The 25,270-nt window shown below is 42.7% G+C and overlaps 1 protein-coding gene across 6 annotated transcripts in view; it reads right to left on the reverse strand.

Moving 5' to 3' along the window:
* The window catches only part of zranb3 (zinc finger, RAN-binding domain containing 3), a 125,136-nt gene that overhangs the window by 91,891 nt on the left and 7,975 nt on the right, over window positions 1-25,270 (reverse strand). For 3 of the 6 annotated variants that reach the window (XM_048598941.1, XM_048598942.1, XM_048598939.1), the window contains exon 2: window positions 21,966-22,146. The exons of 1 other annotated variant lie outside the window; for it this stretch is intronic. In XM_048598941.1, the coding sequence (XP_048454898.1) occupies window positions 21,966-22,135 (170 nt within the window). In that variant the 5' untranslated portion in view covers window positions 22,136-22,146. Of the gene's footprint in view, window positions 1-21,965; window positions 22,147-25,270 lie in introns of those variants that run through there. 2 more of the 6 variants (XM_048598945.1, XM_048598944.1) reach the window with 2 other exon arrangements.

Here is a 25,270-nt window from a genome sequence, read left to right on the forward strand (position 1 = left end):
TTTATATCTTGCTTGAAGTGCAAGGTTAGTTTTGTAACCAATCAACTCAGATTTCATTAAATAACTTCATTTTTCAATTTTAAAAATCATCATATCTGCAAAATGAACCCAACCATTAAGAATACCAAAGAAGTATTTTCAGCCTTTTGTCAGAGTCATAAATATAGCATCACATGCATGGAAACAGACCCTGCAGTTCATACCGATCATAATCTCAAACTAAACAAGTCCCACCTGCCCGCGCTTGGCAAACCTTTCTTATTCATGAACTAATCTAAATGTCTTTCAAACATTGTAACTGTACCTGCATCCACCACTTTCTCTGAAAATTCATTCCACATACTGGGTGAAAAAGTTGCCCCTCATGTCCTTTCTAAATCTTTCTCCTCTCCCCTTCAAACTATGCCTCCTAGTCTTGAAATCCCAAACCATAGGGAAAAGACACCTGCCAAGCACCTTCTCTATGCCACTCATGATTTTATAAATGTCTATAAGGTCACCGCTCAATCTCCTGTGCTCCAGTGCAAGCAAAATTTAATTTTAGGCTCAACCTATCATTTGTGTGCTAAGGCAGTATTCAGCCTCAAATATTAGTTACTGCAGCAACCAAAACAAAATCTTCACAGTAGTCTGAGAATAATGAAGCTCAATCAAGGAAATGTTTCCCGTTAAGATATTTTAAAGTATTATTTTACACAGCATGTTGTATTGAGAACACGTACACAATGTACTGAACTAGAAGCCTGATTATTACACTGGCTGCCAAATAAAGTAGTAAGATATATACCCAATATCACATATATCACTACTGCAGTTTGAATTAATCATTCATAACAATTGTGTTTGAATCCTAGTTTTAACATCCTGACCATTGGTCCTAACTTCATTTGGTAAAACTAAAAACATTGTCAGTGGTTACAATCACTAGCAAATAACGTATTATTACTGAAAATAATTATATTCAAAAGCTGCGGATTTAGATCAATCACAGAATTGTTACGGCACAGAAGGAGGCCATTCATCATGCCACACTGGCTCTTCAAAAATCATTACCCAATACAAAAACAGAAATTGCCGCAGAAACTTAGCCAGTTTGGCAGTATCTGTGGAGACAGAAACAGAGTCAGCATTTCAAGTCCAGTGACCTTTCTTCACAACTGCATCTAGGAAACAGTAACATTTATCTTGATGACAGGGGATAGAGTGGAGGAGGGATGGTGGGGGGAGGGAAAAAGGAGTAAGAACATAAATGGAGATGGAGCTGCGGTGGTGATGGGAGTGTTAGGCAGACAAAGGGGTTGTTTACAGTAAACTAGGATAGTGGAAAAAGGTGGTAGTGAGTATTAGAAGAGAGTGAAAATAGGTTGGCTGAGCTGAAAAGCAACTTATGCGTGACAGGACCTGACATGTGTAAGCAAGTAAAAGACATGAAGGTGATGGTCGGCTCTAAAATTATTCAATTTGACATTCAGTCCTGAAGGTGACAAGAGTTCCAAACAGAAAGTGCTGTTCCTCCAGCTTGCTTGGAGCCTTGCTGCACTGGTGCAGCGGGTCCAAGACTATGTTGGCATAGGAATACGATGGTGTGTTGAAGCGGCAGTCCCAGTGCTCTTGGTTATCCTGGTATTCTAGTAATCCTAGATACCCAGTGGCAACCTCCTGTCTTCTCCCATTACCCTTGCATACTTTATGTTGAATGTTGACGTTGAATCTGTACATCTTGTGAATGGACTCAGGCACTTGTCCACCATTTACACGGATAGAGAGAATTGCAACTTGAAGGAAAGACAAGCTCCGATTAGGTTTTCTGTATTGTTTTGAAGACATTCTACATCAATAGTCAACTTCATATATTCATAAAAGATGGTGACTCCTCCGATACTGTTCAAACGCAAAATGGTCATCAAGTTTTAACTTTAAAAAATGTTTGAAAACCATAAATTTTTTTCAATCATTCCCGTGTTTTGCATTCATCAGCCTGACATGATAAAACAAACTTTAGTTGAGTCTACTAAGGTTTTACAAAACAGAAGAAGTGGTGAAGGTATATGCAATTACAACATTTTAAAAGGCATCTGGATGGGTATATGAACAGCCAGGGTCCACAGGGATATGGGCCAAATGTTGGCAAATGGGGCTGGTCAAATTGGGATGGCTGGTCAGCATGGATGATTTAGACTGAAGGGTCTGTTTCCTTTCTGTAGGACTCTATAATAATTGCACAGTTAATGAGGAATAATACAAAGATATAAATAACAACACAGCACAGCAATAACCCCTTCGGCTCACCAAGGCTGCACTGACACATTATGCCTTTCTAAACTAAAGCCCTTTGGCCTCTACGCAGTCCGCATCCCTCTGTTCCCTGCCTATTTATACTTCTGTCAAGATGCCTCTTAAACGTTCTTTTTGTATCCATTTCCATCACCTTGTCCGACAGCACATTCCAGGCATCTGAAACCCTCTATGTAAAGAAAATTGTCTCTTACATCTCCTTTAAAGTTACCCCCTTTTACCTTAAACCAACGTACCCTAATAATTGACATTTCTGGGAAAAGACTCCGACTATCCATTCTATCTTTGCCTCTCCTTCTATCAGGTTGCCTCTCGTCCTTTGATGTTCAAGTGAAGACAAACCAAGTTTGTCCAATGTCTCCTCATAGCTGATACCTTCCAAACCAGACAACACCCAGTAAACCGATTCTGAACCCTCTCCAAAGCCTTCACGTCCTTCTGGTAGTGTGGTGACCAGAACTGTACATTATTCAAAGTGTGGCCTAGCTAAAGTTGTATATAGCTGCAACATGTCTTGCCAATTTTTATACTCTAAGTCCTAACCAAAGAAGGCAAACATACCATATGCCTTCTTGACCACCTTATTCACGTATATTGCCCCTTTCAGGGAACAGTGGACCTGTATGCCTACATCCTCCTCCAAATCATTTTTATATATTATAAACAACAGGGTCCCAGCACTGATCAGTGTAAAACACCACTGGTCACAGATCTCCAGTAGGGATAAACACTCCCACTGCTACTGTCTTCTATGACTAGGCCAGTTCTGTATTCATTTTACCAACTCACCATGGATGCCACGGGACTTTACCTTCTGTAGTCGCCTGTCAAGAGGGAGCTTATCAAAGCTCTTTCTGAAGTCAATATAGACAACATCTGATATCCTACCCTCAACCACCTTCGTCACTTCCTCAAAAACCTCAATCAAATTTGAGAGACATGACGTCCTCTGCACAAAGCCATGCTGTCGATTGCTACTAAGTCCATATTTTTCCCACAAGTAAGTAAGTCCTGTCCCTAAAGGATCTTCTTCAATAATTTCCCAACCACTGACAGAAGGCTTGTAATTTCCTGGATTACCCCAGTTGCCTTTCTTAAGTAAAGGAACAACATTGGCTATTCTCCAGTCATCTGGAATCTCTCGTGACGAAACAGGAAATAAAGATTCCATACAAGGCCCCAGCAATTTCCTCCCTCCACATTCTGAGATAGATCCCATCAGGTCCTGGGGACTGGTCAACTTTAATGCTTTTCAAAACCTCCAACACTACCTCCTTTTGTGTATTGACATGCCTTAGAATATCATCACAACTCCTTCCGAAACTCACTACCCACCACGTCCTTCTCCTTTGTGAGTACCGATGTAAGGTTTTCGTTATGGACCTCACTCACTTCCCCTGGCTCCATGCATAATTTCCCTCCTTTGTCTTCAAGTGGGCCTACTCAGTCTCTATCTACCCTCTTGATTAGAGTGCAGGACAGATATGTTCCTGTGAAAATGAAGGAAAGGAATTGCTGGATTTGGGAACCTTGGATGACAGGGGAAATTATCAACTTAAACTAAAAACAAAAAGAAAGCATACCCAAGATCTAGGCAACTAAAAACTGCCAAAGTCCTTGAAGGATATAGATAAAGTAGGAAGGAGCTCAAATGGGGAGTTCTGAGGGCTAAAAGGGGCTACGAAGTATCCTTTGCCAGCAGGGTTAAGGAGAATCCCAAGGCATTTTATACATATCTTAGGAGCATAAGAGTAGGTAGGCAAAAAGTAGGCCAAAAGTAGGCCCACTCAAGGATAAAGGAGGGAGATAACAAGGTGTAGAGCTGGATGAATACAGCAGGCCAAGCAGCATCAGAGGAGCAGGAAGGCTGACGTTTCAGACCTTGACCCTCCTTCAGAAATGGGGGAGGGGAAGGGGGTTCTGAAATAAATAGGGAGACAGGGGTAGGCGGATAGAAGATGGATAAAGGAGAAGATAGGTGGACAAGAGACAGACCGGTCAAAGAGGCGGGGATGGAGCCAGTAAAGGTGAGTGTAGGTGGGGAGGTAGGGAGGGGATAGGTCAGTCCAGGGAGGACGGACAGGTCAAGGGGGCGGGATGAGGTTAGTAGGTAGGAGATGGGGGTCGGGCTTGAGGTGGGAGGAAGGACAGGTTAGGGAGGCGGGGACGAGCTGGGCTGGTTTTGGGATGCAGTAGGGGGAGGGGAGATTTTGAAGCTTGTGAAGTCCACATTGATACCATTGGGCTGCAGGGTTCTCAAGCGGAATAGGAGTTGCTGTTCCTATAACCTTCACGTAGCATCGTTGTGGCACTGCAGGAGGCCCAGGATGGACATGTCGTCTGTGGAATGGGAGGGGGAGTTGAAATGGTTCACAACTGGGAGGTGCAGTTGTTTAGTGCGAACCGAGTCTTTGGTGGTGGGGCCGGATTGCAGATGGCAGAAGTGTCGGAGGATGATGCGTTGGTTCCAAAGGTTGGTGGGGTGGTACGTGAGGACAAGGGGAATTCTGTTTTGGTTGTTATTGCGGGGAGGGGGTGTGAGGGATGAAATGCGGGAGACACGGTCGAGGACGTTCTTGACCACTGAGGTGTGGGGGGCGGGGGGGAAGAGGTTGTTGCGGTCCTTGAAAAACGGGGGCATCTGAGATGTATGGGAGTGGCATGCCTCATCCTGGGAGCGTATTGATAAAGGAGGGAGGTTGTGTGTGGAGACAGGGAAATAGGTGAGATTTTTAATGTGCACTTTACATTGGTACTCACCAAAGAGAGGCACATGAGGAATGTGGAGGTTAGAGAAAGGTGTGCGAATACTCTCAGGCAGGTCACCATAATGAAGGAAGAAATATTGGGTGCATTGAAATGTATTAAGGTAGACAAGTCCTCAGGGCCAGATGGGATCTATGCCAGGATACTGTGGGAGGCAAGGGAGGAAATAAATCGGGCCTTAACAGATATTTTCACATCCTCTTTGGCCTCAGGCGAGATTGGTGCAGTTTGGAGGCTAGGTGCTGCCATGGACTGGGGCAAAAGGACTGTAAATCGAATATCTTTTTCCCCCCTCTTTATTCTCATACTGGACTTTCATTTATTATTCTTTCAATTTTGTACCAAATACTTAAGAATCTGTGCATAGATATCTTGTACCCAAGATGGCGACATAAGTGGTGACATGACAAACTTTTTACTGCACTCATTCAAGTGTACACAACAATATTAGCTAATTCATTCATTCATTCATTCCAGAGGACTTGAAAATGGCCAATGCTGCTCCTTTATTTAAAAAGGGAAGCAGATAATCCAGGCAATGATAGGCCGGGTGAGGCTGACATCAATTGTGGGGAAGCTGTTGGAGAGGATACTGAGATAAGATTTATTCACATTTGGAAGCAAATGTACTTGTTAGTGATAAGCAGCATGGGTTTGTGCTGGGAAGGTCATGTCTCACCAACTTGACTGTGTTTTTTGAGAAGGTGACAAGAATAATTCATGACAGAAGGACTGTGGATGTTGAGTATATGGACTTTACTAAAGTATTTGATAAGGTGCCTTATGGCAGGCTGATACAAAAGGTAGAGTCTCACGAGGGTGAGCTGGCTAGATGGATACAAAACTGACTTGGTCATAGAAGACAGTAGTGGTGAAAGGGTGCTTTTCGGAGTGGAGATCAGTAACTAGTGGTGTTCCGCAGGGATCAGTGCTGGGACCTTTGTTGTTTGTAAAATTTATTAATGATCTGGAAGAAAATGCCGGTGGTCTGATTAGTAAATTTGCAGATGACACTTAAATTAGTGGAGTTGCAGATAGTGAGGAGGATTGTCAAAGGATATAGCAGGATACAGACAGATTGTAGATTTGGGCAGAGAAATGGCAGATGGGGTTTAATCTGGACAATGAGAGGTGATGCATTTTGGAAGATCAAATTCAGGTACGAATGATACAATAAATTGCAGAACCCTTAGGAGCAACGACAGAGGGATCTGGGTGTACAGGTCCACAGAGCTATGAAAGTGGCAACACAGGTGGATAAGGTGGTCAAGAAGGCATACAGCATGTTTGCTTTCATCAGCTGGGGCACTGAATATAAAAGTTATAAGATGTTACAGCTGTATAAAGATTTTAGTTAGGCCACATTTGGAATATTGTGCAAAGTTCTGGTCGCCACACGATAGAAGGAAGTAGATGTTTTGGAGAGGGTGCAGAAGGTTTACCAGGATGTTGCCCGGTTTGGATGGTTTTAGATAAACTCAGATTGTTTTCACCAGAAAGACAGAAGCTGAGGGGTGATCTGAAAAGGAGTCTACAAAATTATGAGTGACACGGATAGTCAGAGGCTTTTGAAGTTGACCTTTCCACCCTGGGGAAAGAAGGCACAGGTTCAAGGTGAGGGGGGAAAGTTTAGGGGAGAAGTGCAGAGAAATTTAATTTTTTTTTAGATAGAGGGTGGTGGGTGCCTGAAAAGCACTGCCAGTAGAGGTGATGGAAGCAGGCATGTTTGCAATGTTTAAAGGTGTATCTTGATAGTCACATGAACAGGAGATGAACTGAGGTATAGAAACTGCTTCTGAACAAGAAGTCGCGAATGTAAATAAGGATTAGGAATCAGTGCAGGCATAGTGGGTTGAAGGCCTGTTCCTGTGCTGTCTTGAATTGTATTATTGTATAAAAGATCCAGATGGAGAGGTTGCAAAATCCCAAGTATTGGCCAGATGAGTTAAAATGTTGGTGCCTACTATGGGGAAGCATGCAAATACAATCAATGCATTTATAAGGAACTGAATGAGCTTAAGTGACTTGTAATTCCTACAGTCTGACTATCTTGATTTCAAGCTTGTAAAATGAATAACGTGATGTAACTGCACTATTGTTATAAATTTATAAAAGATTAAAGATCTTGTTAAATTTGTAACAAATACAGCGTGTGCTTTGGTTGCTTGAAAACAAAGAAATTGATGGAAATGAGATTGTCTTGTTAGTTGTGACAGGGCTAAAGAATGAGTTATGAAATACGATCAAAAATCTTGATGAAGTGGCTGCTCAGCCTCAAGAAGATAGATTCCACTAATCCAACAACTGCTCAAACGCTGAGCATCAAGAAGGCAGGTTCTGCCTCTCCAGAGCCAATCACATGAAAAGCATGAGGGTATGAGGAACTGTGTCCAACATGATAGCTAGCTAGCTAGCCAGGATGAAGCAGGCTGATCAACATCCTGGAGACCAGAAGGAGTAACTGACACCTGGAAGCTCATCTGCAATTTAAGTAACTGCCCGCATATGTTCAGATATACGTGTCTCTGTCTCTACAGAAACCACAAAAGAAATTTCTCAGCCGCCCCTGGAGTCCAGTTGTCACGATAAAAAAGCACCATGGAATGGACAATTTAAAAAAGTAGTGTCATGACAAAAGTGCTGAACAGTCCTATATTTTAAGGAACTGTTCTCCATCTTAAACAAACTCATACATATCAACAAAATTCCTGCTGATCTTACATATAGCACTTGCATCTGCACCTCGAGTTAATTGGTACTGATATGATATCAAAAAGATAAGAAACACTAAAGAAAAAAATTATTCAGGTCATTTGCCACTTCAGAATCAGCAATAACAAATTTTATTTGGGAAAAAGACTAAATAGTTTTAAAATATACGTAAGTGATGTTAAACTGCATGATTTACAATTTAATTTATTTAACTTCACCAAAATCCAAATATCAGACAAGAGTCAAAAACAAAAAACCTGATTGCTTCTTGACACTTCTGGGATACTCCCCCACTCTTGAGGTTTCTAGCATGTCCACAATATTTCATTTCTACACCTACACACGAAACCCCAAAGATTTATTCACAGATTAATTTATAGGAAAAGACTCCATGTCAAAAAGCAACTAGTTTTTTTTGGCTCATTGTTCTTCAAAATGCCTTACATGCAGATTCACAAAGGTGTAGGATTGAGCAATATGGGTATACTACATATTGAAAATCATAATTAGCTGTTGACAATTACTACAATATAGTGCTCTACAGCAATTTCTTTGTTTCACTAAGTATGAACTCTGTACAGATCGATTTACATCTGAAACATCCTAATTTGCATGTATATATTACCTTAAATGTAAACTGTGTCCCAAGATGTCCCACAAATGCATCATGAAAATACATGCCTCATGTTAAAATAATTGGGAGTGCCCAAAGACTGGGCCTAACACATGGGTTTTGAGGAAGTTTAATAAAGTGGAGTGAATAGGAAAGGGAGTTTCAAGCAGTAGAACCAAGTTGGCTGAATGCTTGAAGTCCCATGGTGCGAGGATACCACAGAAGGCCTCTTTCAGAGTACGGGAACATTCACCAGTAAATATAGGGCTGAAGTAGCTACAGAGCTGTTATGAAGCAAAGCTAGAATTACTCATTGTTAAGAATTATGATTTTGAATGTACATTTTCTTCTTGCAATGAATGAGGACATCGCTAGGAAGGCTGGTATTTGTTGCCTATCCCAATTCACTTAGAAACGACTGGGTCTCTTCTCATTTTAGAGGACGTACAAGAATTCAACCACAATGTTAAAGCTCTGGTGTCAGATGTAGACAGTCCAGCTAAGAATGGTAGATTCTCCTTTCCTAATGAACATTAGTGAACCAGACGGGTTTTTACGACAACTGGCACTGGTTGCCATTAGGCTGACTTTTACTTACTGATGATGAAATTTGAAATTATCAAAATCTACTCAGAACATTGCCCTGGTCTCTGAATTACTAGTCCAGAGACATCAACACCTTGGCTGAACTGTAGGATAAGGGAAGTGATTGAATGGAGTGAAGTACAGGATATATATAGCAAAATGATGAAAAGTAGAATTTTTTTCCAGATTGTTAGTGTAAAAAAAAAGGTGTTGCTTAGGATAAAACAGGCAAAAATTATGTTCACAGTTGTGATAGTTTTAACAAGTTTGTTTGCTTAAGAGTTTGTTCAAATTCATTTTCACATTGCCAAATTTTAAATGTTCTATTAACCAATCCAATTTTATAGCTCTACAAAAATGAAATTTAAAAAAGCTTGCGTTAAAAATATCCCATGATTGTATTCAAAACATTCCACGATTACACCAAAGGTGTGTAATCTTTATGAATATAACTTAGGAATAAACATGTTCTTATTCAGACTTGTTAATTTAATTCCTGAATGTAACCACAAATATACAAAAAGGAAGAGCAAATCCAAAGACAATAGAGGCCCCGAGAGAAAGTGGCTGGGAAATAATAGTGGGGTACCAGGGAATGGCAGAACAGTTGAACAAATACTTTGCGTCAGTCTTCACAGCTAAAGTCACCAACTGCATTCAATGGGCAAAAGGAGGAAAGGAACTAAATACAATAACGATTACCAGAGAAAAACATGCTCGGGAAACTAATAGGGCTAAAGACTGATACATCCCCTGGATCTGACAGGATGCATCTGTGGATATTAAAGTGGATGCACTGGTAGTAATCTTCCAGGAATCATCAGATTCTGAAGTCATCCCAGGGATTAGAAAACTGCAAAAGTAACAAAATCAAATAACTATAGGCCAGTGAGCTTAATATCTTTATTGGGAAATGTTAGAGTCTATTATAAAAGATTATACTATTATAGCAGAGCATTTAGAAATGCATAATATGATCGAGCAGAGTCAATTTGGCTTCATGAAGGGCAAATCACACCTGACAAATTTACTACAATTCTTTGAGAAGATAACAAGCAGAATAGACAAAAGGGAAGAAGCGGATGTAATATATTTGGATTTTCAGAAGTCGTTTGATAAGGTACCATTAATAGGAGCAAGTGGTATTGGATGTAGTATATTCTCATGTATAGATGACTGGTTAACAAATAGAAGACAGTGAGTTGTAAGGAGGGGGGTATTTTCAGGATGGCAAACTGTCACTATTAGTGTGTCTCAGCACACAGTGCTGGTGCCAAAATTATTAAAATATATATCAATGACTTCCATGAAGGAAGTGTCTGTACTATAGACAAAATGTGAAGGACACAAAAATAGGTGAGGAATCAAGTAGTGAGAATGACACAAAGACTCTACAGCAGGAAAATGAAGGGTTAATTGATGAAATCTCACATGGAAAAGTGTGAGGTTATGCACTTTGATAGGAAAAATAGAGGAGCTGAATATTATTTAATTGGAGAAAGACTGCAGATAGCTATGGAATAGAGGGATTTGGGAGACTTCATCCATGAATCACAAAAATACAAGCATCCAAGTTCAGTGGATAACAGGAAAGGCAAATGGAATGCTGCCCTCTACTTCAAAGAGAACAGAATATCAAAAAGTAGATTAATCTTTGGAAACACTAATCAGACCACAACTGGAGTACTGTGAACAGTTCTGGAGCCCTGGCATTGGAAGCACTCCAGAGAAGGTTCACTTGGCTGACATCAGTTAACGAACTGTCCTTTAAGGAGAGGTTGAGTAGATTGGGCCGGTCCTCATTGGACTATAGAAGAACGAAAGAAGACCTTATTCCAACATACAAAATTCTGAGGGGACTTGTCAGGATTGATGCAGAAAGGTAGTTTCCCCTTGTGGGAGAGCTGAGGTAGAACAAGAGGCATAATGTCAGAATAAGGGGTCACGGAGGACGAGTTTCTTCTCGCAGAGGGGTGTGTATCTGTGGAATTCTTTACTGCAGAGGGCTGATGAGGTGGGCTTATCAACTATATTTAATAGACAGATTTTAAATCAATAAGGGAATTGTGGGTTATTAGGGGAAGACAGGAAAGTAGAATTGAGAATTGAGCAGCCATGATCACATTGACTGGAGGAACACACTTGATGGGCTGAGTTGCTTACTTAGAACACAGAACAGTACAGCAGGCCCTTCGGCCCACGATGTTGTGCCGACCTATTATCCTACTAAGACCAATATACACTGCAAACCCATCATTTTACTATTCTCCATGTGCCTATCTAAGAGTCGCTTAAAAGTCTCTAAAGTATCTGACTCCACTAGCATGGCCGGCAGTGCATTCCACACACCCACCACTCTGTGTGAAGAATCTACCTCCGACATCTCCCCTATACCGTCCTCCAATCACCTTAAAATTATGCCCCCTCGTAATAGTCATTTCCGCCCTGGGAAGAAGTCTCTGACTATCCACTCTATCTATGCCTCTCATCATCTTGTACACCTCTATCAAGTCACCTCTCATCCTTCTTCGCCCCAATGAAAAAAAGCCCTAGCTCCCTCAACCTTTCCTCATAAGACCTGCCCTCCAGTCCAGGCAGCATCCTGGTAAATCTCCTCTGCACCCTCTCTAAAGCTTCCACATCGTTCCTGTAATGAGGTGACCAGGACTGAACACAAATATTCCAAATGTGGTCCAACCAGGGTTTTATAGAGCTGCAGCATAACCTCACGGCTCTTAAACTCAGTTCTGCTGCCAACGAAAGCCAACACACCATACGCCTTCTTTACAACCCTATCAACTTGGCTAGCAACTTTGAGGGGTCTATGGACATGGACCCCAAGATTCCTCTGTTCCTCCACACTGCCGAGAATTCTGCCATTAACCCTGTATTCTGCATTGAAATTCAACCTTCCAAATTGAATCACTTCACACTTTTCTGGGTTGAATTCCATCTGCCACTTCTTTGCCCAGCTTTGCATCCTGTCAATGTCCCATTGCAACCTACAACAACCCTCCACGCTGTCCACAACTGCACCAATCTTCGTGTCATCGGCAAACTTACTAATCCACCCTTCCACTTCCTCATCCAAGTCATTTCTAAAGATCACAAAGAGCAGAGGTCCCAGAACAGATCCCTGCGGAACACCACTGGCACGGAGCTCCAGGCTGAATACTTTCCATCTACTACTACCTTCTGTCTTCTATGGACAGCCAGTTTTGTATCCAGACAGCCAAATTTCCCCAAATCCCATGCCTCCTTACTTTCTGAATTAGCCTACCATGTGGAACCTTATCGAATGCCTTGCTAACATCCAAATATATCACATCCACTGCTCGACCTTCAATGTGTTTTGTCACATCCTCAAAGAATTCAGTAAGCCTTGTGGGGCATGACCTGCCCCTCACAAAGCCATGCTGATTATTTCTAATCAAATTGTGCTTTTCCTAATAATCATAAATACTATCTCTCAGAATGCTCTCCAATAATTTGCCAACCACAGAAGTGAGACTGACTGGTCTGTAATTTCCAGGATTACCCCTATTCCCTTTCTTGAACAAGGGAATGACATTTGCCACCCTCCAATCTTCTGGTACTACTCCAGTGGACAGTGAGGACACAAAGATCATTGCCAAAGGGGCAGCAATCTCTTCCCTCAGTAACCTTGGGTATATCCCGTCTGGCCCAGGGGACTTATCTATCCTCATGTTTTTCAAAATTTCTAGCACATCCTCCTTCCTAACATCAACCTATTCGAGCATATCAGCCGGTTTCATGCTGTCCTCACAAACGTCAAGGTCCCTCTCACTGGCAAATACTGAAGCAAAGTATTCATTGAGGACCTCCCCTACCTCCTTCAAATCCAGGTACAAGTTCCCTCCACTATCCCGGATTAGCCCCACCCTCACTCTGGCCATTCTCTTGTTCCTCACATAAGCATAGAATGCCTTGGGGTTTTCCTTGATCCTACCCGCCAGGGTTTTCTCATTGCCCCTCTAGCTCTCCTAAGTCCGTTCTTCAGTTCCTTCCTGGCTACCTTGTAGATCACTAGAGCCCTGTTCGATCCTTGCTTCAACCTTAAGTAAGCTTCCTTCTTCCTCTGGACTAGGTGATCAACATGTCTTGTCATCCAAGGTTCCTTCACCTTACCATCCTTTCCTCGCCTCAGTGAGACAAACCTATCCAGTACCTGTAGGCAACTGCTCCCTAAACAACCTCCACATTTCTATCGTGCATTTCCCTGAGAACATCTGATCCCAATTGGTGCTCCGTAGTTCTTGCCTAATAGCATTGTAATTCCCCCTCCCCAATTAAATAGTTTCCCATACCATCTGCTCCCCCCCCACCCATCCCTCTCCATGACTATAGTAAAGGTCAGGGAGTGGTGATCACTATCACCAAAATGCTCTCCCACTGAGAGATCTGACACCTGATCTGGTTCGTTGCCAAACACCAAATCCAATATGGCCTCCCCTCTAGTCGGCTTATTTAGTCAGAAATCCTTCCTGGACACACCTGACAAAATCTGCTCCATCCAAACTATTTGCACTGAGGAGGTTCCAATCTATATTAGGGAAGTTGAAATTGCCCATGACAACAACCCTATTACTTCTGCACCTTTCCAAAATCTGTCTCCCAATCAGCTCCTCGGTGTCTCTGTTGCTATTGGGGCGGGGGGTCTTTATAGAAAACTCCCAATAAAGTGACTGCTCCTTTCCTGTTTCTGACTTCCACTCATACTGACTCAGTGGAGAAACCCTCCTCCAAGACCTCCCTTTCTGCAGCTGTGATACCATCCCTGATTAGCAATGCCACTCCCTCACCTCTTACCTTCCTCCTTTTTTTTGGAAACATCAATGCCCCGGAACATCCAACAACCATTCCCGCCCTTGTGTTACCCAAGTGTCCGTAATGGTCACAACATCGTAGTTCCAAGTACTGATCCATCCTCTAAGTTTGTCACCCTTATCCTGATACTTCTTGCATTGAAGTAGACACATCTCAACCTGTTACACTGACTGCAACTTGGCTCTATGAACTGCTTATCCTTCCTCATAGATTCTCTGCTTGCTTTGTCTGTCTGTACACTGGCTACCCCATCCTCTGATCTGTAGCTCCGGTTCCCATGCCCCTGCCAAACTAGTTTAAACCCTCCCGAAGAGCTCTAGCAAACCTCCCGCACAGGATTTTGGTGCCCCTCCAGTTTAGATGCAACCCGTCCTTCCTGTACAGGTCCCACCTTCCCCAGAAGATATCCCAATGATCTACAAACCTGAAGCCCTCCCTCCTACACCAGCTCTGTAGCCACGTGTTCAGCTGCGCTCTCTCTCTGTTTCCAGGCTGACTAGCCCGTGGCACCAGTAGTAATCCTGAGATTACTACTCTACTCGTCCTGGCTTTCAGCTTCCATCCTAACTCCCTATAATCATTTTTCAGGTCCTCATCCCGTTTCCTAGCTATGTCATTGGTACTGATGTGTACCACGACTTCTGGCTGCTCTCCCTCCCCCTTAAGAATCCTGAAGGCCCGATCAGAGACATCCCTGACCCTGGCACCCGGGAGGCAACGTACCATCAGGAGTCTCGCTCAGTACCACAGAATCTCCTGCCTGTTTACTTAACCAGTGAATCTCCTAGCACTTCTAAATAGTCACATTTTATCTAGCAGACAGAAGCATGTGAGATAGGTTTTTTGCCCAAAGATCAATGACTCATGTCTCAAGGTCAAAGGTTATTTTTCAATGCTAATTGGTGAAAACTCTGATCCAAATAAAATGTCCAACTTCAAGTGCAAAAGCTCCATTTTTCCAGGCACTTGCTTCTTCTACACAACGTAATCTGATTAAGACTTAACCACTCCCACCATCTCTCTCTATTAACTACTCAATGTATGTTGAATCAGAGTTGAGTGGTAGTTATTGTCTTGCAGATTGCTTGGTAAACAATCTCAGGTCCTTCAACATAAGATCATATGATATAGGAGCAGAATTAAGCCATTCAGCCCATTGAATCTACTCCACCATGGCTGATATGTTTCTCAGCCCCATTCTCTTGCCTTCTCCCTATAACCTTTGATTCCTTTACCAATCAAACATCTATCCGTGTCTTAATTTCACTCAATGACTTGAACTCCATAGCCTACTGCAACATTGAGTTCCACAGATTGACTAGAGTTGATCCCAAGCCTTGATAAGGGTTGACTGGGGGATATGCCAGGCCATGAGGCTATAGATTGCGCATAGCGCCTCCCTCCCTTCTTAAACAGGAGGGTTACATTAGCCATTTTCCAGTCCTCTGGGGCCCTCTCGGACTCCAGTGATTCTTGAATGTGGAAGCACTGGTGGTGATCAATCTGCTCAGCTTGGTCCTTCAGAACTCTGGGGCATAGTTGATCTGGTCCTGGTGTTTTGTCCAGGCTTCAGACCTTTCAGCTTCCCCAGCAGCTTCTCCTTAGCGATGGCTACTGCACTCATGTCTGCCCCACCCGCCATCTTGAGGTTCTAATGTGCTGTTGGTGTCTTCATTGTGAAAAGTAATGCAAAGTGCCTATTTGGTTCCCCTACTATTTCTCCAGCTTCATTTTTCAGCAATCTATTGTACACTCTTGCCTCCCTTTTACTATCCAGATGTGTTTTTAAAAAACTCTTGTCCTCATATTTCATCTTTTCTCCCTTTATTGCTATATTTAGCTAGTCTCCTCTAAAGACTTTCCAATCATCTTCACCACATTGTATGCTTTATCTTTTGCTATGCTGGTTCCGACTTCCCTTGTCAGCCATGGTCGACTCATCCTCCTCTTAGTATGTTTCTTCTTCTTTGGGATGAATTTCTGCTGTGGCTCACATATTACCCCAGAAAATCTTGCCATTGCTACTCCACCATCTTCCCCACTAGGTTCCCATTCCAATCAACTCTTGAACAGCACTTCCCTCTGTCTTTGTAGTTAGCTTTACTCAATTGAAATACTGTTACATCCGATTCCACCTTCTCCCTCTCAAACTACAGGGTGAATTCTACCATATTATGGTCACTGCCCCGAGGGGATCCTTCAACTTAAAGTTTCCTGATCAAGCCTGCCTCGTCGCACATCACCAAATCCAGAATTGCTTGTTCCAGTGGGTTCTATCAGAAGCTGCTGCAAAAAAAAACCTCATTAGACATTCCTCAAATTCCTTTGCTCAAGATCTGCTAGTAACCTGATTTTCCCAGTCCACCTGCATATTGAAATCCCCCATGATTATACTAATAGTGCTTTTCTTACATGCCTTTTGAATGTCCTGATATGTTTCCTTCACTACATCCTGACTATGCTAGGAGCCCTGCTCTTAACTTACATCAGAGTCTTTTTTTGCCTTTGAAGTTCCTCAACTCTACCCATACAGATTCTACGTCTTCCAACACTGAATCACTTCTTGCTGTCAAATTAATGTAATTTCTTATTAACAAGGCTACCCTGCACCTTTTGCCCATCTGCCTGTCATTTCATAAGGACACGTATCCATCAATATTTAGTTCCCAGCCCTGAAGCTCAATCTACAGCCATGATTATGCAATTTGCCAGAACTCTGGTCAAAGTATGATTCAGGTTGAGCTTGTCCATTGGAGGGGAGAGGAAGGGGCGCATTGTTCTAAAGTACTGGTGCTAATGTCCCATGAATTTGAACCCATTTCTCCCACACTAAACTCTAAGCCACACATTCACCTCTTTAATCTTGTTGATCCAGTGCCCATTGTTCGTGGCTGAGGAAGCAATCCATAGAACCTTTTCAGTTCTACTTTTTAATTTCAGCTCCTAGCTGCTCATTTTACCTCAAAACCTTTTTCCTCTTTCTCCCTGTATCATTGGCACCTACAGGGACCACGATAATTAGAGCTTTCCCTCCCACTCCATGTTCCTCTGTGACCCAGTTGAGCTATTCTGAATCTAGGCATCAGGCAGGCAACACAGCCTTTGGTACTCTTGATCCTGGCTACAGTGTCTATTCCCCTGACTGCACGATCCCCGATTACAACTACATTTCACTTTTCTTTTCTCACCCCTCTTAACTGGCTCTCCTGTACCATGGAGCTATGGTCAGTTTGCTTATCAGCCCCACAGCCCCCGCTCTCATGCATTTATACAGTTCATGTAAGGCAATATGCTTTTCATAAAAGAACAATTTCTCAATTCCAAAGAGTCCAGGAAATTTTGAATTCTAAATGCAAAAGATGATAATACATGCTTTGATATTAATTGTCTGAAAAGTTTGTTTTATTTATCTCTATGCCCACTGGGACGCGCGCACACATACACACATACACACTCCATCCTGTAATAGAGCTAAGCTCAAGTTCTATCCATAGACATTACAGTACATGACAAAATCAGAAGCATGCTTTTTTTTCACCCCCACAAGTACAAAAGACCTTAATTTGATCTTTAGGTAGTTATAGCACAAACAAGAGGAGGCAATAGCCGAGTGGTATTATTGCTCAGCTATTAATCCAGAAATTCAGCTAATGTTCTGGGAACCCAGGTTCAAATATCCTCACAGCAGATGGAATTTGAAGTCAATTCTGAAAAAAAAAATTCAGAATTACGAATCTTCTGTGACCATGAAACCATTGTCACATGTTGGAAAAAACCCATTTGGCTCAGTAATGGTCTTCAGGGAAGGAAATCTGCCATCTTCAACTCGTTTGTTGGGTGTCTTGTCTCACTACACATGGACAACGAGGGACACGCATTCGACTGGGACAACACATCCATAATCGCACAAGCCAAACAGAGACACGCCAGGGAACTCCTGGAGGCCTGGTATTCTAAGCGGAACTCCATCAAACACATTGAACTGGACCAGGTATACAAATCACTGAGAAACAGAACTGGAAGTGGTACCAAACACCGCAACAAATTGAGGCATGTAAATAACAAATGGGACAGAACACCAATGCTTCACTGGAGGTGCACTGACGATGTTACCTAGAAGGGTGGCGATACGTTTGCAACCAAACCCACCAGCTTGGCGAGCATGTCTACAACCTCAAGGAAACCTCCTGCTGAATACCACATACCGCCCTCCCTCAGCTGATGAATCAGTACTCCTCTATCTTGAAAAACACTTAGAGGCAGCACTGAGGATGGCAAAAACCAAAATGTAATCTGGGTGAGGGATTTCAATGTCCACCAAGAGTGGCTCGGCAGCAGACTGCTGGTGGGGACCTAAGACATACTTGTTAGATTGGGTCTGTGGCAAGTGGTGAGGAAACCAACAAGAGGGAAAAACACACTTGACCTCATCCTTACCGATCTACTGGATGCAGAAGCATTAGTCTATGACAGTATTGATAACAGTGACCACTGCACAGCCTGTGGAGGTGAAATCCCACCTTCATGCTGAGAATACCCTCTACTGCACTGTGTGGCACTACCACTGTGACAGACTTTGAACAGATCTATCAACTCCTCAAGACTGGGCATCCATGAGGCACTGTGGCCATCAACATAGCAGAATTGTATTCCAGCAAAATCTACAAACTGATGGGCTGGCATATCCCCCACTCAACCATTACCATCAAAGCCAAGGGATCAACCCTGTTCAACGTAGGGTACAGTAGGACATACCAGGAGCAGCACCAAGCGTACCTGAAGACGAGGTGTCAACTTAGTGGAGCTACCAAAACAGGACTACTTGCATGCCAAACAGCATAAGCAGCAAATGAAATGCAGAGCTAAGCAATCCCACAAGCAACAGATCAGACTTAAGCTCTGCAGTACAACCACACCCAGTCCTGAATGGATTAAACAGCTCACTGGAGGAGGCGGCTCCAAAATGATCCCTAACCTCAATGATGGAAGAGCCCAACACATCAGTGTAATAGATCAGGCTGAAGCACTCGCTGCAATCTTTGGCCAGAAATGACATGTGGATGATCCATCTCAACCTCCTCAACATAACAAATACCAGTTTACAGCCAATTTGATTTGTGATATCAAGAAATGGTCGGAGGCACTGGATACTGCAAAGGCTATGGGCCTGACAATATCACTTCTGACTTGTGCTTAGAACTTGCCACTCATCTAGACAAGCTCTTCCAGTGTAGTTACAACACTGGCATCTATCCTACAATGTGGAAAATTGCCCAGGTACATACTGTACATGAAAAGCAAGACAAGTCCAACCCGGCCAATTACCTCCCCATCAGTCCATTCTCGATCATCAGTAAAGTGATGGAAGGTGTCATCAGCATTGCTATCAAGCCGTATCAGCTCAGCAATAACCTGCTCACTGATGGCCAATTTGGATTCCACCAGGACCACTAGCTCCTGATCTCATTACAGCCTCGGTTCAAACGTGGACAAATAAACAGAATTTCAGAGGTCAGGCCTTTGATAGAACGTGGCATCAAGGTGGTTAAACAAAACTGGAATACATGTTTATCAGGGAAAAAAATCTCCACTTGCTATAGTCATATCTGGCACATTGGAAGATAGTTGGGGTTTTTGGAGGTCAATCAAGTCAGCTCCACAGCATCTCTGCAGGAGTTATTCAGGGTAGTGTCCTAGGACCAACCATCATCAGATGCTTCATCAATGACCTTCCCTCCATCATAATGTTTACTGATAATTGCACAATGTTCAGCACAATTCATGAATCCTCAGACACTGAAGTAGTACATGTTCAACTGCAACAAGAGCTGGACAATATCCAGGCTGGACTAACACTTGACAAAACATTTGTGTAACACAAATGCCAGGCAATGCCATCTGCAATAAGACATAATCTAACCACTGCCTCTTATCATTCAATGATGATACCATCACCGAGTGTCCAACTATCAACATCCTTGGGATTGCCATTTACCATTAACTCAACTGGACTCACCATATTAGCACAATGGGCCACCAGAAATGATGGAATACCTCCCACATGATTACAGCTCCAAGAACACTCAAAAAGCTTGACAGCATACAGGAGAAAGCAGCCACTTAATTCACATGACATCCACAAATATCCATTTCCTCCACCACTGACATTCAATAATGGAAATATGGACTACCTACAAGATGTACCGCAGAAATTAACCAAAAGAACCTGAGGCAGAACCTTCCAAACCCATTAACACTTCCATCTTGAAGGACAAGGGCAGCAGAAACATAGAAACACCACCACCTGCAAGTTCCCCTCCAAATCACTCACGATCATGACTTGGAAATATATTGCCATTCCTTCACTGTCACTGGGTCAAAATCCCACCCCCCTCCCACTTCCGCACCCCACCCCACACCGCCTCCCCCACCCCCCCAACTGCCAGAACAATACGTGCGGATCTAGATTAATAATCTACAGTGATAATACCAAGACCATTGCCTCCCCAAATATAAACTCGCAGATGTTGCTGTGGCATAATTATACGCCCACATTTCAATGACATGCATAAAGTTCCAATGATAAAACACTTCGAGCTAGGATTATGCAATTGTAATGCTGCTGAGCCATTATTATAATGGCAAAACCAACAGCAATTTCTGGTGTCTGAACATGTAAAGTTAAATTTGGAAATCAAAAAAGTTACTGACAATGATATCCAGCTCTTCCACTGGTTTTGTTCAAAACCCAACAGATTACCATCAATATAACTCACCGAACTGTTGAGAACTTGTCTTTTTAGGCGAAATATGCTTGCAAAACCTCCACAAAATGATTGCATGTTGCTAATAAAGCAAGACTGCATTTTCACCAGCATACACAAGTTATGATGAAGACTGAACAATTGTAATGGCCCTGAAAAACTCATATTCTATGTGTAGTGTCAGATCTTTCCATTGTGACAAAAATTCCATCTCTAATACAGTCACTTTTTAAGCTCATTCATGATATTCAGACTTTTAATGTGTACATCCCAATTTATTCATAAATTTTGCGAAAAGCAAAACAGCAAGAAAAAGAAAGCACATTATACTCCTGGCTTGCCCTCTGTGTGAATTCTTCAGTGAGATTGGTTACTTTCCCTATTTGATGGGATCACATGTTGGAGATTCCCGTGCCCCAGATCAGATTGAAATTCACATTTGGAAATTAGAATTTCATGCTACAGAGATTGATAGATGTTTGTGGGCAGCTTTCCTGGAGGCCAGTGCTGAGCAACATCATTTCGCCAATGACAACAAAAATGTAGCCACAAAGTAACTTCAGTTAACAGGCAGAAAATACAACAGTATGCCCTATCTTCTGGCAGTTCAGGATACGTGGAATTAAAAAATGCAAACTACAAAACACTTGAAAAATAGCGAACTGGAAGCAAAAATCCTTGCTGGACAACGTTGTACACTTTTCCTTCGTCAGCAAGATTTAGAATATTGCTGCACGTGAAACGAGACATAATGTTGAAGCTTTTGTTTTGCACTCATCAGGACAGAACCGAAATTTAGTCTCCTTGCAAAGGGAAGAAGTTATTGATGTTCTTGTGTTTTTGTTTCCATGAGCACAAGACAAGCAGATTGGAGGTCATGTCTCTTTTTTCAGCAAAACTCTCATCCTGTACCACCAAGCAACCAGTAATATTTTAAAATCACTGAAATGCTTTTTCCAAAGCAACTTCAAAAATATCTTTTAATAACACAATACTTTCACAGGGCTGCTAGGATAAAAAAAAAAAATCAAATCATGGGATGAAGGCATCACTGGCTAGGCCAGTATTTGTTGCTTAGAGGGCAGTTAAGAGTAAGCAACATTGATTCATCTTCCAGGGTTCTCTACCCCAATAAAGTCAAATGTCCTACATCCATTAGGCACCTGATTCTCACTTGGCTATTTGATCTTGGTGATAACTACCTGGATTCTCAAAGATTGTGTAAGGCATGCCCTTGAAGGACCAGGCAATCTAAGCAGATAAATGTCAAGTATGATCCAGACTCCAGCCTCCTGATGAACAATGCCATAGGCATTAAAAAGTAAAATACAGTGCTGTGTATTCTCATCATCACAAATCCAAAATGATAAACATTTGCTTACCTGCCATTTCTTTCAAAGCCAAACTTGATTCCTTCTTTCTGGAAAGGAAGTAATCTCCGATTAAGTTTTTCGGGCAGTGTCGAAAGCAGAATGTCAAATTCGTCTGCTGAGCATTTGTTCTCAGCAAATAAAGATGGAGGACATTGCTGGAGCTGCTGGGATTTTTTCATGATTTCTTCAACTGCGTTTTTTAAATAATAGAATGTAGGTTAAGCCCTGTGATTAATATTTTGTTAAAAATACTTAGCACATAATACTAACACTTTTTATCCCAAACACTGCAGGAACTGCTTCATTTTGACGTACAATAAACCAAAACAAACAACAAGTTCTAGAAAGGAAATTCGTATATTCGCACGGCCATACCGTAACTTCAAATCCACAACTAATTACAACACTGGTTTTATCATAATCTGACTTTTAATATGTTCTGTCTGGTGAGAAGGGCGGAGGGTGGGAGAGAAGATGGACAGGCTGCGTCTAGTCAAGGAGGCGGGGATGAGAGGGAGGCTTGGACATGGGATGAGGCTGGGAATGGGGAAATTTTAAAGACCGATGGCCTTAACATGGAATTCAACAATTTTTAAATCTCCCCAGCCCCAGCCTCATCCCATGTCCAAGCCTCCCTCTCATCCCCGCCTCCTTGACCTGACAACTGTCCATCTTCTCTCCTACCTATCCACTCTGCCCACCTCACCAATCAATCCCCACCACTCCCTACCTGCACTCACCTACCACCATCCCAACCACCTTCCATAGCCCCATCACTGCTCTCTATTTATTTCCGAGCTCCATTCCCTCCCCATTTCTGAAGGAGGGTCCCGACCTAAAACATCAACTTTTCCTGTTCCTCTGCTGCCTGGCCTGCTGTGTTATCTCGAGTGTTCAGCACTTTTGTGCATGTATAGACCAAGATTGCTGTGAAGTCCAGAGCTAAGTGATCTTGTCAGAACCCAAACTGAGCAATGAGCACATGACTGTTGATAAATGTCACTTGGTAGTGCTGTCAATGACTCATTCTGTCACTTATTTGATGATCAAGAGTAGACTTATGAAGCGGAACGAGGAATTTGCTGCAGTATGACCCTGCTGAAGAGTCATCTAGGTCAAAACATTAGCTTGCTCTCTCTTCACAGATGCTGTCTGACCTGCTGTGATCCCCATTTTGTTGTTTTCTTATAAAGTGGAAATTGGCTGGGTTGGAATGCAACTGCTTTTTGTGGACAACACCCAGGTGCAAGTTTCCACATTATCAGTTGATACCAATGTTGTAGCTGTACTACGGGCATGGCTACGTGTGGAGCAGATCTGCAGTACAATAGTGGACATAGAATCATATCATAGAATCCCTGCAGTGTGGAAACAGGCCCTTCAGCCCAACAAATCCACACCGACCCTCAGTGCATCCCACCCAGACCCCATCCCCTATAACCCACCTAATCTACACATCCCTGAACACTACGGGCAATTTAGCATGGCCAATCCACCTAGCCTGCACATCTTTGGACTGTGGGAGGAAACTGGAGCACCCGGAGGAAACCCACGCAGATATGGGGAGAATGTGCAAACTCCACATAGACAGTCATCCGAGGGCGGAATTGAACCCGGGTTCCTGGTGTTGAGGCAGCAGAGCTAACCACTGAGCCACTGAGCCACCAAGCCATCGTGCCTGACATGTCGTCAGGACCATAAGCCTTCATAGTAACCAATGCCTTCAGCCATTTCATGAAATCACATGGAACTAATCAAAGACTAGCATCTGTGATGATGGAGACTTAAGGATGCAGAGATGCATCATCCACTCAGTACTACTGGCTGAAAATTCTGGTCAATGCTTCAGCCCAGTATTTCATGCTGAAACGCTGGATTCCAAACACCATACTCGAGGATGGGGATATTTAGGGAACCTTCTCTTCCAGTTACTTCTTTAATTGTCTACCATTGTTCACGACTGGATGTTGGAGGACTACAGAAATTAGATCCCCTTCATTGGATGTGGAATCATTTAGCCCCATTTATCACTTACAGCTTGGCAAGTAGGTAGTTCAGTGAGTAGCTTCATCTGGTATGACCCAATTTTCTGGTATGTCTGGTGCCACTTCTGGCTGGTCCACTTCCACTCTTTATGGAGTCAGAATTGATTGCTGGATTCATCGTAACGATAGATCAGGTATGTGCCGTGTCATGAGGTTATAAATTGAGGTGGAATATAATTACTGGGGAGGTGACGGCCTAGTGGTATTATTGCTAGACTATTAATCTAGAGACCCCAGTAATTTTCTGGGCACCTGGGTTCGAATCCTGCCATGGAAGATGGTGGAATTTAAATTCAATACATATCCAGAATTAAGAGTCTAATGATGAACATGAAACAATTGTTGATCAGGAAAAACCCATTTGGTTCACTAATGTCTTTTAGGGAAGGAGACCACCATCCTTACCTACATATGACTCTATTCCTACAGCAATGTGGTTGACACTTAATTGCAATTACGGATGGGTAACAAATGCTGGCCTGGTCAATGCTGCCCACATCTTGTGAATGAATAAACAAAGAACTCTGTTGTTGCTGATGGTATGCAGCACGTCATGGATGCTCAGTTGAGTAGCTAGGCCTGTTGAATATCTATCCCATTTACCATGGTAGTAGTGCCACACAAAACGACGGAAAACATCCTCAAAGCGAAGACAGCACTCGGTCACCAAAAATACTACGTGGTAGCCACTCTTATCGATATTGTCATGGAAAGATCCATCTTGAAAGATGGATTTGTAAAAATGAATTCAAGCAGATTTTTCCCTTTTCTTGACTCCGTTTCAACCTACAACAGACCCTGTTCAGCAGCTCTGGCCTTTACGGCTCAGCCAGTTCAGTCGGCAGTTGCTAATGAGCCATTCTTGGTGATGAACACTGAAGCCCCCACGCAAGTTTGGCTCATTTATGTCACATGACTGCCAGGCAACAAACATCTCTGACAAGAAAAAAAATCTAACTATCTCTCAAACTCAATGGCATTTCCATAATCAAATACCATACTATCAATAACCTGGAATTTTCTGTGGACCAGAGACTCAAATGCACCATCCATGTAAATGCTATGGCTATAAAGGCAGATCAGTGGCTAGGAATTCCAAGCAGAGTAACTCAACTCTTGACTTCAAAAATCTGCCCATCATCTGAAGGCACAAGTGTGATGGAACATATGACATAACAAGGTGTAGAACTGGATGAACACAGCAGGCCAAGCAGCATCAGAGGAGCAGGAAAGCTGACATTTCAGGCCTAGACCCTTCTTCAGAAATGA

The sequence above is a fragment of the Rhincodon typus genome, chromosome 7, assembly GCF_021869965.1.
Source record: "Rhincodon typus isolate 14 chromosome 7, sRhiTyp1.1, whole genome shotgun sequence".
NCBI lineage: Eukaryota > Metazoa > Chordata > Chondrichthyes > Orectolobiformes > Rhincodontidae > Rhincodon > Rhincodon typus.